At 37.8% G+C, this 11,283-nt stretch overlaps 2 protein-coding genes across 4 annotated transcripts; one reads left to right on the forward strand and one right to left on the reverse strand.

The window, feature by feature from the left end:
- Positions 1-857: 857 nt before the first annotated feature.
- On the forward strand, positions 858-2,534 carry LOC108210378 (scarecrow-like protein 23). Its single transcript, XM_017381628.2, has one exon. The coding sequence runs from the start codon at positions 1,069-1,071 to the stop codon at positions 2,374-2,376; it is 1,308 nt and encodes a 435-aa protein (XP_017237117.1). The 5' UTR covers positions 858-1,068; the 3' UTR covers positions 2,377-2,534.
- Positions 2,535-4,169: 1,635 nt separating this feature from the next.
- On the reverse strand, positions 4,170-11,059 carry LOC108214209 (intracellular protein transport protein USO1). Of its 3 annotated transcripts, none has more exons than XM_017386070.2 (5): positions 10,901-11,059; positions 8,568-8,705; positions 5,353-8,379; positions 5,004-5,246; positions 4,170-4,700 (listed from the first exon to the last, which is right to left on the reverse strand). In XM_017386070.2, the coding sequence occupies exons 2-5, from the start codon at positions 8,649-8,651 to the stop codon at positions 4,452-4,454; spliced, it is 3,603 nt and encodes a 1,200-aa protein (XP_017241559.1). In that variant the 5' UTR covers positions 8,652-8,705; positions 10,901-11,059; the 3' UTR covers positions 4,170-4,451. The 3 variants fall into 3 exon arrangements, with proteins under 3 accessions (XP_017241559.1, XP_017241561.1, XP_063944713.1); XM_017386072.2 differs by having other exon boundaries at positions 8,568-8,653; positions 10,901-11,039; XM_064088643.1 differs by lacking the exon at positions 10,901-11,059 and adding an exon at positions 10,254-10,374.
- Positions 11,060-11,283: the final 224 nt, after the last annotated feature.

Consider the following 11,283-nt stretch of genomic DNA (forward strand, 5'->3'; position numbering starts at 1 on the left):
CTTCATCTTTATCATGCCGATCTTCGCCGCTGGTTCCACCTCCTTCAGCCCCCGTTCATACATCTTTTTCCCGACTCAGTTCTACTTCAAAACGTGACAGAGCCGCCACTGCTTAACCCCTTGCTTCAAACTCACTATCCATCCGGTAATGACACAACAGTTATGGCCGCCTCGACCTCCGCTAAACACAACGGGACAACCTAGAGGCAGACTTCAATGATTGAAAGACCCGACCTCCGCTAAACACAACGGGACAGCCTAGAGGCAGACTTCAATGATTGAAAGAGGGCAATTGATCTGAATCTCGGGACTATTTGAATAAATTTAAAAAAAATGCTTTTTGCTTAAAATTAAGAAATAGACTATATGTGAGAAATAAATTAAAACTTATAAATGAGAGAAAAAAATAAAAAAGATGTCTGTATAAAATTACTGATATTTTTTACCTCTTGTCCAGTTGTCCCAACCTTTTTAGACCAGCGAGAGAAAGAGACAGTATTTGCAATTTGGAATCACACACGAGAAACATAGATGTGGAGTTAAAATGACTCTATGTTTCTCCTTAATTATGTACTCGATTAAAAAAATGAGTAGAAGACTAGGAAGCGTCAATAATTATAGTCGCCTCGTGTATATTCAAATGCAAGCTTGTTAGTATTAGTTTGTTGTGTTAGAAGCTACTTGAAACAAAATAAGAAGTTTGGGGTTAAAAAATGAACAAGAATTATATCAGGATGATGTAATGTCGAGGATAATATAAGCATTAGTCGTCCTTAATCAAAATTATTAAAGTTGTATATGATAACATAAACGTAATATAAACATCAGAAGATAAAAAAAGAAAAGAATTCGGAAAGAAACAACGAGAAAGAGACAAGACGGTGACCCTCTCAACGACGATTACCACCAAAAAGCTATCCACCTTTCCTTCCCTCCCTCTTCCATCTCTTTTCTTTCCCATTCCTCCCCCTTCTCTCTCTCTGACACAAAACACTCTCTCCTCTCTCCTTTTCATCTCTCTCCTGCTCATCTCCCTCGCTCCGTCTCTCTCTCGTGCAACTTTCGAACATGCTTCACAGTCTAGTCCCTCACCTCCCCATCGCCACCACCTCCGACCCCAACTCCACCGCCATGAAATCCAAGCGCCCGCACGACCTCCCTTCCACCGCCGACGACGACGCCTCCGCTCACAAACGCCTCAACTACTCCGCCGAAGCCTCCCTCTCCGGCGAAAAACACGACGAAGACGGAGCTGAATACTCCGGCCTCCGTCTCCTCGGTCTACTCCTCCAATGCGCCGAATGCGTCGCCGTCGACAACCTCGAAGACGCCAGCGACTTACTCCCGGAAATCTCCGAACTCTCGTCTCCCTACGGCTCCTCCCCCGAAAGAGTCGCCGCTTATTTCGCCGAAGCCCTCCAAGCTCGAATCATCAGCTCATGTCTCGGAACCTACTCTCCCCTCAACATCAAAAACCTAACCCTAACTCAATGCCAGAAAATCTGCAACTCTCTCCAATCCTACAACTCCATAAGTCCCCTAATCAAATTCTCTCATTTCACCGCAAACCAAGCCATCTTCCAGGCCTTAGAAGGAGAAGACCACGTACACATCATCGATCTCGATATAATGCAAGGCCTCCAGTGGCCAGGACTGTTCCACATCCTGGCCTCACGGACTCGTAAAATCAGGTCGATTAAAATCACCGGGGTAGGCTCCTCAATCGAGCTCCTGGAAGCCACGGGTCGTCGTTTAGCTGATTTCGCTAGCTCCCTCAGCCTGCCTTTCGAGTTTTTACCGCTGGAAGGAAAAATCGGGAACATAACGGACTTGGCTCAGCTCGGTGTCAGATTAGCCGGAGAGGCAATTGTAGTCCACTGGATGCATCACTGCCTTTACGACGTAACGGGGAGTGACTTAGGCACGCTGAGATTATTATCTCTTGTGCGTCCGAAATTGATCACGATCATCGAGCAGGACTTGAGTCACGCGGGGAGTTTCTTAGGAAGATTTGTGGAGGCTTTGCATTATTACTCGGCATTATTCGACGCGGTAGGCGATGGGCTCGGGGAGGATAATCTCGAAAGGCACACGGTGGAGCAGCAATTATTCGGATGCGAAATCAGGAATATTGTGGCCGTAGGAGGGCCTAAGAGGACTGGTGAAGTGAAAGTGGAGAAGTGGGGGGAGGAATTGAGACGGATCGGGTTCGGAACGGTATCGCTGGCGGGGAATCCGGCAGCGCAGGCGAGTTTATTGCTGGGAATGTTTCCGTGGAAAGGGTATACGTTGGTGGAAGAGAATGGATCGTTGAAATTGGGGTGGAAGGACTTGTCATTGTTGACTGCTTCAGCTTGGCAACCACCGGCCGGCTGAGTGATTATTTTGGTTTTCTTGTTGCCCCTTGTAATTCTTTTCTTTCAAACAAAGATTCAAAATATGATCGAGGTGATTAGATGAACATTATCTTTGATAATAATAATTGTTCTGTAAGTTTTTTAATCCTCGAAATTGGATTGTATAATGTTGGTCCAGTTCAAAGTTGTTAGGATTCTCTTACAGGACTTATCACAATTCTGATTACTAGGCGGGTACGTGTTCACAATAATATCAATGCTCCGTGTCCGCGACATAAAAAGGGTCGGGTCTACTTGAAATCCAAACATGAAAAAAAATAAAATCACACGGATTGGATTGATATGAATTCGTGTATACCTGAAATTCAAACATAAACATGACATCGTCATGACACGGATTGACATGAATTTGTATATACTTGAAATTCAAATATAAACATGATACGAAAAAAATGAAATACCACGACCTAACATTTAGTACATGAAAAGAAATGAAATAACACGACATAACATAAAGTACAGGACACGAAATGAGAAAAATAAAATATTAAATTATATTTTAATATTTTAAAAATTGGTATTTAATTAAAATTTATATATTATTTGATATTATGTATATGTTATTTATGAAACTATTATTAAAATTAAATTACATACTATAAATCATGCTATTATTGTAAATTATTAACAATCTATTATTATAATTAATTAATTATATTATGCCTTGTCGTTATTTGATGAATAAATTTAAAACCGACGCGAAATTAAAATTCTGTACTAAAATGAAAACACACAAATTTCTGTTCCGTGTATGAAATTACCGGACCTACTTAGAGCATCTCCAACCGTACAAAATCCTTGGCTAAAAAATGAGTTGGCATTCCAAAATTAAAAAATATAGCCAACGTCTTGAAAAAATAGCACTCCAACCACGTGAACCTGTTGTCTATAATTTTAGCCAACCCTCTATGGATGGCTAAATTTGTCGAATCTCTGCAGGTCTGTAAGAAATATGTAAGAAGATTGCACATCATTTATTACCATATTAAATTGATATATTCTATTTTAACAATCTAAAATATTAACAACATACTATTTTTAAATTATAGCCAATCAGTATAGCTAATATCATTGAAGCAAAATGTTTTACAGGTTAAGCAAATTTTACATAATATCTTACAGGTCCAATTTAGCCAACGATTATAGCCAACACCGTTGGAGATGCTCTTATACAAACAGGGCTTGGCCCCGAAACCAACCAAGCTACACACTTTGCACAAAATCTAACTAGCCCACTTATAATGCAACTCCTTCCTACAGCTCACTCTACATGCAAAAAAGAGTTCGAACATGGTATTCGAAAGTAGCATAATAAAAGCGAACTCACAGCTGATTGAGACGCAAACAACAAACAGGATATTTTGCTGATCTTCTCTTCAATTATTAGAACTACATCTCAAGTGATATGTATACTTTTTTGACTAAGCGCATATAAACTTGGAATTTTTGGAGAATATACAAAATGAATATCGAGGGTATTGCTTGGATCTATACCTCTTCACAAGATTCTTATATTCGTTTTAAAAAATTGTACCACCTAAAATAGCAAGACCTGAGTCGGCATTCTAAACTTTTTCGATTTATAAAAGTTTGGGAGTTGAAAACGCAACTTCTTTTGGCAAATTGCATACACAGTGCGACTAGTACACTGACTTGCCTAGTTCACATACCTGCACGAAATATGGTCAACAATCGCACATACAGCATTGACAAATTTATTCTGCAACAAAAAAAAAAAAAAAACTTTAAAAAGATACTCAAACAAATAAATTAAAAAAAAAAAACAAAAAAACAAAACCATGAATGATACAGATATGAGCTGGATTTTTTCTCCTATGCACTCATATCAGCTAGTCTTGCAAACCAGGTTGGGGATACAAATAAAACTGTCCCTGACCAACTTTAAATAGTCACCAAAAATAAGATACCACCAAAATATACCAATCTGCTGCGCACAAATTACAATCATCAATATGTGACAGAGAAGAAGATCATGAAGCCAAAAAATTAAAACCAAAACTTTCCAATCATATTTTAGTATCTTTTTCCAAGAATTACGCCAATGATCACCGAAACCAGAGCTACGCCCAAGATGATGTTAAAGCTTAGTCCAGAAGAATCCCCTGATGTTTGAGTTTGCGTGTCTGCAGATGAAATTTGAGAAGATGTCGCCTCTAGCTTTTTCTTGCTTTTGCGTTTTGATGGAGTTGAAACGAGGGATCCAATGTCTCTAGATTTCACTTCTACTCCATCCTTTGATTCATTTCCGCCAGCTCCGACATTCTGCAAAAAAATTATTGAGGCAACATGTTCAGCATAAGGACTAAAATCCTCTGTCTCTCTCTCTTCTGTTTTCAAAAAGGCATGTGTAGACAATTTGTAAATCTAAGGCATTTGAGGACCAGGGAGGAAAACTTATTGCCTAATGGACCTTGGGATGTTTAGCATTAACTTACTATAGAATTGTAGAACTTGTTCATTTGACATATTATTAAACTAGATCAACCAACACTGTGAACTCATCCTTAGTTGACTACTCAAATAAATCACATATACTGAATTTACTCTTATTAAATTGGGAATTACCTCTTCTTTTGTTCTAGCCTCAGCTTTTGCAATTTGTTCTTCTAACTTCTTCAAACTGTCTTTGGGGACAAATTTCTCAGCTATCTCAGCCTTGAGAGTGTCAATTTCAGTTTTTAAAGCATCCTCCTGCGACTTATTATCTTTCAACTGTCCTTCTAGCTGTAGTATTACCGTCTGCAGCTCCTTCTTGGCCTCTTCATTTGTTACTGCCAGATGATTCTTTTCTTCCACCAAAGATGATATCTGCAGAAATGCATTCATTGGATCAGAAATTCATGTAACATCACCATAATTTAAACCATTTTTAAAACTTAATTATATTCTACACAATGTAGCATGAACCACTGACCTGAGATTGTAACTTATCGCCATCTAAAATCTGCTGCGCTTTCAGTTCTTCAAGTACCGTCTGGGAAGATTGAAGCTGTTTAAAAGCTTCTTCTTTCTCTGAAGATGTTGCAGACAGTTTGGTTTGCAGATCATTCAGTCTAGACTCGCAAACAGCTAGTTCCTGGGTAAGCTTTAAATTTACTTCAGCGAGCCCTTCGTTTTCCTTTTCTAGTTGAGCATACTTGCTCTCAAGTGCTATCAGTTTAGCCAGCGCCTGATCAAGTTCAGCTTTATGAGCTTCAACAATTGTTGATGTTGCCGAGTGAAGCTCACTGGCCTTTGCCTGTGCTTCATTTAATTCTGCGATAGTGTTTACATGAGCTAAAACTTGTTGAGAAATGGCTTCTTTTTCAGCATTTGCAGAATCTAGTAACCCTTGAAGCTCGTTATATATCTTGTTCTTGAGCTCTGTATTTGTCTGCACCAACAGTTCGTTCTCTGAGAATGACTGTGCAGCTCTATCTTCTGCTTCCACAACCTTCTTCTTGAGTTCTTCATTTGTGCTTTCTAAAGAAGCCAGTTTAATTTCAATCTGATTAAACTCTTCTTTCATGGATGCAGATTTTTCAGCTGCCTCGGTCACTTGCTCTTTATAAATCTCCACTTGATCCTCGAGAGCCTGCACTTTGTCATGCAGTGACTTCGCCTCAGAATCTCTACTGGTAAAACTAGCAATTGCTTCTTGCAATTTGAGTTCTGAGTCTTTCGTAACAGTTGAATGTAATGACTCGAGCTCTAAGCTTCTTGCTGTAGCTAGTTCCAGTGCACTTCCGTGTTTCTCAATTTGCTCCTCTGCAAACTTAAGCTTCTCCATGACCTCAGTTTCTCTCATTCCAGAAGCCTTAAGATCACATTCGATGCTTTCTAATCTCCCTTTAGTGAGATTCAATTCATTGCGTAAGATGTCAAGTATGTTTTCATTTTCAACAAGCTTCTCAGTTGAGTTTTTGAGTGCATCTCCCAGGTTTAACTTCTCCTCTGTTGTTATTTTTAAACTTTCAGTCAACTCAATCTCCTTTTCATTTGCCAACTGCAGTGCTGCCTCAAGACTCGATAGTTTTAATTGCAAACCCTCTATTTCTGTCTCCAGCTTTGATGCCTTGTCAAAATGAATCTTCGAGGTTTCTTCAGCTTCCCTGCATTTATTTTCCAAGGTACCTATCTGTCCTTCAAGCTCCTGAATTTTATACTTCTCAGTTTCAAGTAGAAGCTCCAACTGGTTCACCTTCTTCTCAGCATCCTCTACTTTGGAATGCGATGACTGAATTAGATCTTCTAGTTCAAGACCACGTTGAGTAGTCGAGTTAGCTTTCTCCTCATGTTCAGTACATTTTTCTATGGCACTTTTCAACTCCGACTCTAGTTCTGAATATCTAGCAGATAAAGAGCTTAATTCAGACTCCAGAAGACTTATCTTACCTTCATATCCTTGCTTTTGCTCAGTAAGCTCATTATTCACTTCCTCCCCAGTTTTCAGCAGAGCACTAAGTTCAGATATTTTCTCTAAATAATCTTTTACTTCCCTCTCAGCATCATTACATTTCAATTCCAGAAGATTTTGCTGTTGTCCCAGCTCCAAGTTCTTCTGTTCAGCCGCAATAAAACGAGTCTCAAGTTCTCTCAGCTGAGACTTTGCTTCTTCTGCTGCAGCCTTCGAAGCCTGCAAAACCTCCTCAAGCTCAACATTCTTTTGTGTGGCAGTTGTTGCTGCATAACCAGATTCATGGTGAAGCTCCTCCAGTGATTTAAGCTTTTGTTCCAGTTCCTTGCTGTTTGCCAGTGTCTGAGACAAAAGAGAATCTGCTTTACCAAAGTTCTCATCAGAAACTTGTAACTTTGCTTCAAGATCATTGCACAACTCCTTGGTTGTTGCCAAATTGTTATTAAGGTCAGCTAATGCAGCCTCAAGAGCTTCTTTCTCTGTTGTTACTTTTTTGAATTCCTCTTTTAGCATCAGTACTTCTGATTCCTGGTTCTTTAGACTTACTTCAAGAAGTTCCTTTGCACAGACTTCTTCATTCAGCTTCAACTTGATATCGTCCAATTCAGAAACTTTAATTTGAAGATTCTCTTTTGTTGATGACAGAAGATTTTCTACTGCCAAATAATCTTCTTTCACCTGAGCTTCAGAAGCCTTTCGCAGTTCCAGTTCTTGTGTCAACTCATTTACAAGACTTTCCTTTAAAGCAAGCCTATTTTCTGTCTCCACCAGTTGTGATTTTGAAAGCTCTACCTCTCCCTGAACCGTGCAGAGTTCAGCAGTGGTAACTTTGAGTGCTTCTTCAACCTTTTCATTTTCAGCAATCTTCGTGTACAAGCCCTTAAGTTCTTCTTGCAAAGAAACCATTTGATCTTCCACTTCTTTAGCACTAGCTTTTGCCATTTCAAGTAGACCCTCAAACTCCAATGCCTTTTTTGTCTCCGACTCGGCAAGTGAACCACTTTGCTTATGAAGCTCCTCAAACTTCTGGGCCTCACCTGCGGACAATTGCAGCTGCTGCTCAACCTCCAACATATTCTTTTTAGTATCCTCTAGCTCACTTTGAAGATTGTCAAAGGACTCTTTCACACCACTCAGCTCCTTTTGCTTCATCTGTTCTGCTTGTAAGGCCTCTTGCAGTGTGCTAAGCTGCAGAGTATATCTCTCTTCAGCTTCAGAAATACTCTGTTGCAATTTCTTGTTGTCAAGCTCAAGCTCATTATAACTTTTATCGCTAGATTCCAGTTTTTCCTTTGCAAGTAAAAGTTCATCATTTAAATTTTTGTTCTCCAATTCAGAATCCTTTAAAGCTTCTGTTAATCTCACTAATTCAACCTCAGTTTCTTTAATTTTTTCCTGGGCTTCTAGCAATTCCCTGCTAGAAGAAGAATTGCTTGAGCTTCTTTCAATGACGATGGGCTTTTGATCTGCAAGAGCTTCCTTCTCTACTTTTATAAATTCCCCATCAATGGTGGAATCATACTCTTCTTTCTTCTTTTCACTTTCCTGCATAAACAAATTTTCAGAACAAACATGCAAATTTTAACTTTACAGTAATATATTTTTGCTCCAAACAAGAGCTTTGCAAAAACAAATCTGTGCCACTTTCCTTGAATTGCATTCCTTATATTATTATCTCTCCATTTCACTGAAATTACTATACAAAAAAAAGGAGTACAAGGATAGGTTCATACCTTAATAGAATCAGCATTTGTCACTACCTCATCGACAACCTTCACCACTGGTATCTCAGAACTTGCTAAGGTTTCTTCCTCCATAACTAAAATTTTTGCTTTATAAAATTATACCTCTTATGTCAAATATATACTTCACTGCAGAAGGATCAAGAAAACAAATAAATCTTACAGTGTTGTTAAAAAAATGTTACAACTTAAATATTTAGAAGACATCTATAGGTATCATCAAATAATTAGTGAAACCAGGACGGTAATTTGGAATGGAGTGTTGAACCAAGTGTAGAATTTGCGAGAATAATTTTATGTGAATTTTAATATTTTCTTACACTGACAGTGGTTATTGCTTTGAAAGATGCTAATCTCAAAATCGCAGAGGGCAGATATCACATGGATGATATTATTCTAGTATGATATATGTCTCATTATTTTATAAATTTGATTGGTTTTTAACATATCACGGACAAACAAACAAGTATTACATAATTTCAACATATCTGAAGTCGGAAATTGAGCACATACACAAGGACTGAAATATATTAAGAGATTATAAGACAAAAAAAGTAAAATTGTATTACTCTTGTCCTGTAGAATAATTATATAATATAATTGTATACAGATCAGATCATGATCCCGACATAGATGCTGGTCATATTTTTCAGATCTTGGCAACATCTGGCCCTCAATGAGGATCCAATGGCATCAATGTACTGTTTCGGAATAAGCAACACTATACAATTATAAAACTACATTTTGCTTAACTTGATAACTGTGTAACACTAGAAGGCAGACAATAACACCATTTACATTAATGGTCCGAATCTCTCCGAAAATAGTAGTAACTGGTAACCAACTTTTATAGTATCACTTTTTTTCAACTTTAATTTTTTTATGTAGTCTACTAAAGAAAATACTGTTTTGATAAAAGTGACCTTCCAAAATTTATTTATTAAGCAATAATGTTATGGCCGTCCAATAACAAAATGAACAGAACCCAGTCAATAAAATGACACCTAACCAAAAACAATACTATGATATCATAAAATAAAAAGTATGTTTTGATTCACTTTAATTTGCTGGCCAAAAAGGACATGTCAATTATTAGAAACCAAGAGAATACATTTTTTTAATCAAAGAATGTAATCAAAAGTTGCTAACGAGGCCCAGTTCAATTGATGGTTGTTCTTAAACTAGCAATTGCCAACCTGGATGTTATAATAACATATAGATAAAAAAAAATTGTTGCTTAAGATAATAAGCTTGCTGATTACAGAAAGAATGACAGATAAAAATCACCCAAAATATTTTAACCTACCGATCTACAATATAAAAAAAATACTGAGATTCCCAACTAAGATGCGCATACTTTCTTTCTTAATCATTTTTAGTTTGACAAATATTGTTTAGAATTATACTCAGTGTATATATATACTGTCAAAAAGAAAAAGTAAAGGTAGTGGACACCACAGGTTGGCAACAAGCCACTTTCTTACAAAGACAAAGTTATAGACGGCACGATTTACATTAATACCCGTATTCATATCACAAACTCTATTTACAGAGTTACTAAGCATCACAAATTAATTTTTCAAGTAAAACACAGGATGGTATAGGGCGAAATTGCTTTATAAGAATTGCTCTAAAGATTTTTCCGGCAAGTACAGAAGAGTTCAAATATGTATTTACCAGATAGACACTTTTTTACGGAAAATAAACCCCGGTGCGTGCCACCCTACTAGACCCAAGTCATATGTTCTCACACTTTCCGCAACTACCAGGCCAAATCCTGGGGCTGTAACTCTGTAAGATGAGAATCTAAAAGATGCGGGACTCCAAAAATGAAGAAAACGGCATTCAGATTTAAGATTTCACGTGGTATTTTGAACCAAGCTACCTAAATGGACAGTGATTAATTTTATAATATTTTCATTAAAAGCAAGATACACTGTAGAAATTAATAAAAACAGTAAAGTAGCATGAGACGTTACAGCTAGAGTTCATCAACATTATGAAGCTTAAAAGACAATAAGCGATCATTCTCATCGACAGATCAAAGCAGCAACAAATAAACAGCGATAACAATCAAAATATATATGAAATCGTCTCTGTAAGAACACAGAGCATAACGATGAACATGACATAAAAAAACAGAGCATCTGTCTGTAGTGAAGATCTGCTTACTAGAAAAACAAACAGAGCACATCAAAAAGCAAAGCAAAGAGATCTGATCTAACACAAGGATGATCATATTCATACGTGCACACAGAGAGAGAAAGTAATATGATCTATGATGAGCAACAAGTGATTACAACAAATGAGATGTGGGGGCTTACCTTGACGAACACGAATTTGTAGTTTGTTTTGTGTATAAGAATGAGAAGAGTTGCTTTTGGAAGTGGAAATTGAGAAGAAACAAAAGGGAGAGGGAGAGTTATATTGAGAGATGGAGAATGAGGGTTGGTGTGTTTAGGACTGTTTCTAGTAGTATTACTGCTTCTTCGCGTGGACTGCTGACAGTGATTGCGGGACCCCTTTTCCTAAACACCCACCACCCTATATACTTTTAGCTGCCCCTGCCGGTTTCTCTCAGCCAAATCAATTTCCCCGCTGTTTTAGTCGGTGTTTTGTGAAACGTATTAACCGGCCGTTAAAACGATCTTATAAGCGGATTCGGGTCTCAAACGTCCGATTTTATATTAAACGGATGATTATATAT

This window comes from Daucus carota, chromosome 3 (genome assembly GCF_001625215.2).
Source record: "Daucus carota subsp. sativus chromosome 3, DH1 v3.0, whole genome shotgun sequence".
Taxonomy (NCBI): Eukaryota; Viridiplantae; Streptophyta; class Magnoliopsida; order Apiales; family Apiaceae; genus Daucus; species Daucus carota.

What these genes read in the sequence shown, in the direction of transcription:
- LOC108210378 (XM_017381628.2), top strand. Translation starts at nt 1,069, where the DNA reads ATGCTTCACAGTCTAGTCCCTCACCTCCCCATCGCCACCACCTCCGAC.
- LOC108214209 (XM_017386070.2), bottom strand. Translation starts at nt 8,651, where the DNA reads ATGGAGGAAGAAACCTTAGCAAGTTCTGAGATACCAGTGGTGAAGGTT. An exon ending in CAAATGCTGATTCTATTAAG is followed by an intron (nt 8,380 to 8,567) that starts GTATGAACCTAT and finishes TTGTTTATGCAG; the next exon opens with GAAAGTGAAAAGAAGAAAGA. An exon ending in GCGATAAGTTACAATCTCAG is followed by an intron (nt 5,247 to 5,352) that starts GTCAGTGGTTCA and finishes GCATTTCTGCAG; the next exon opens with ATATCATCTTTGGTGGAAGA.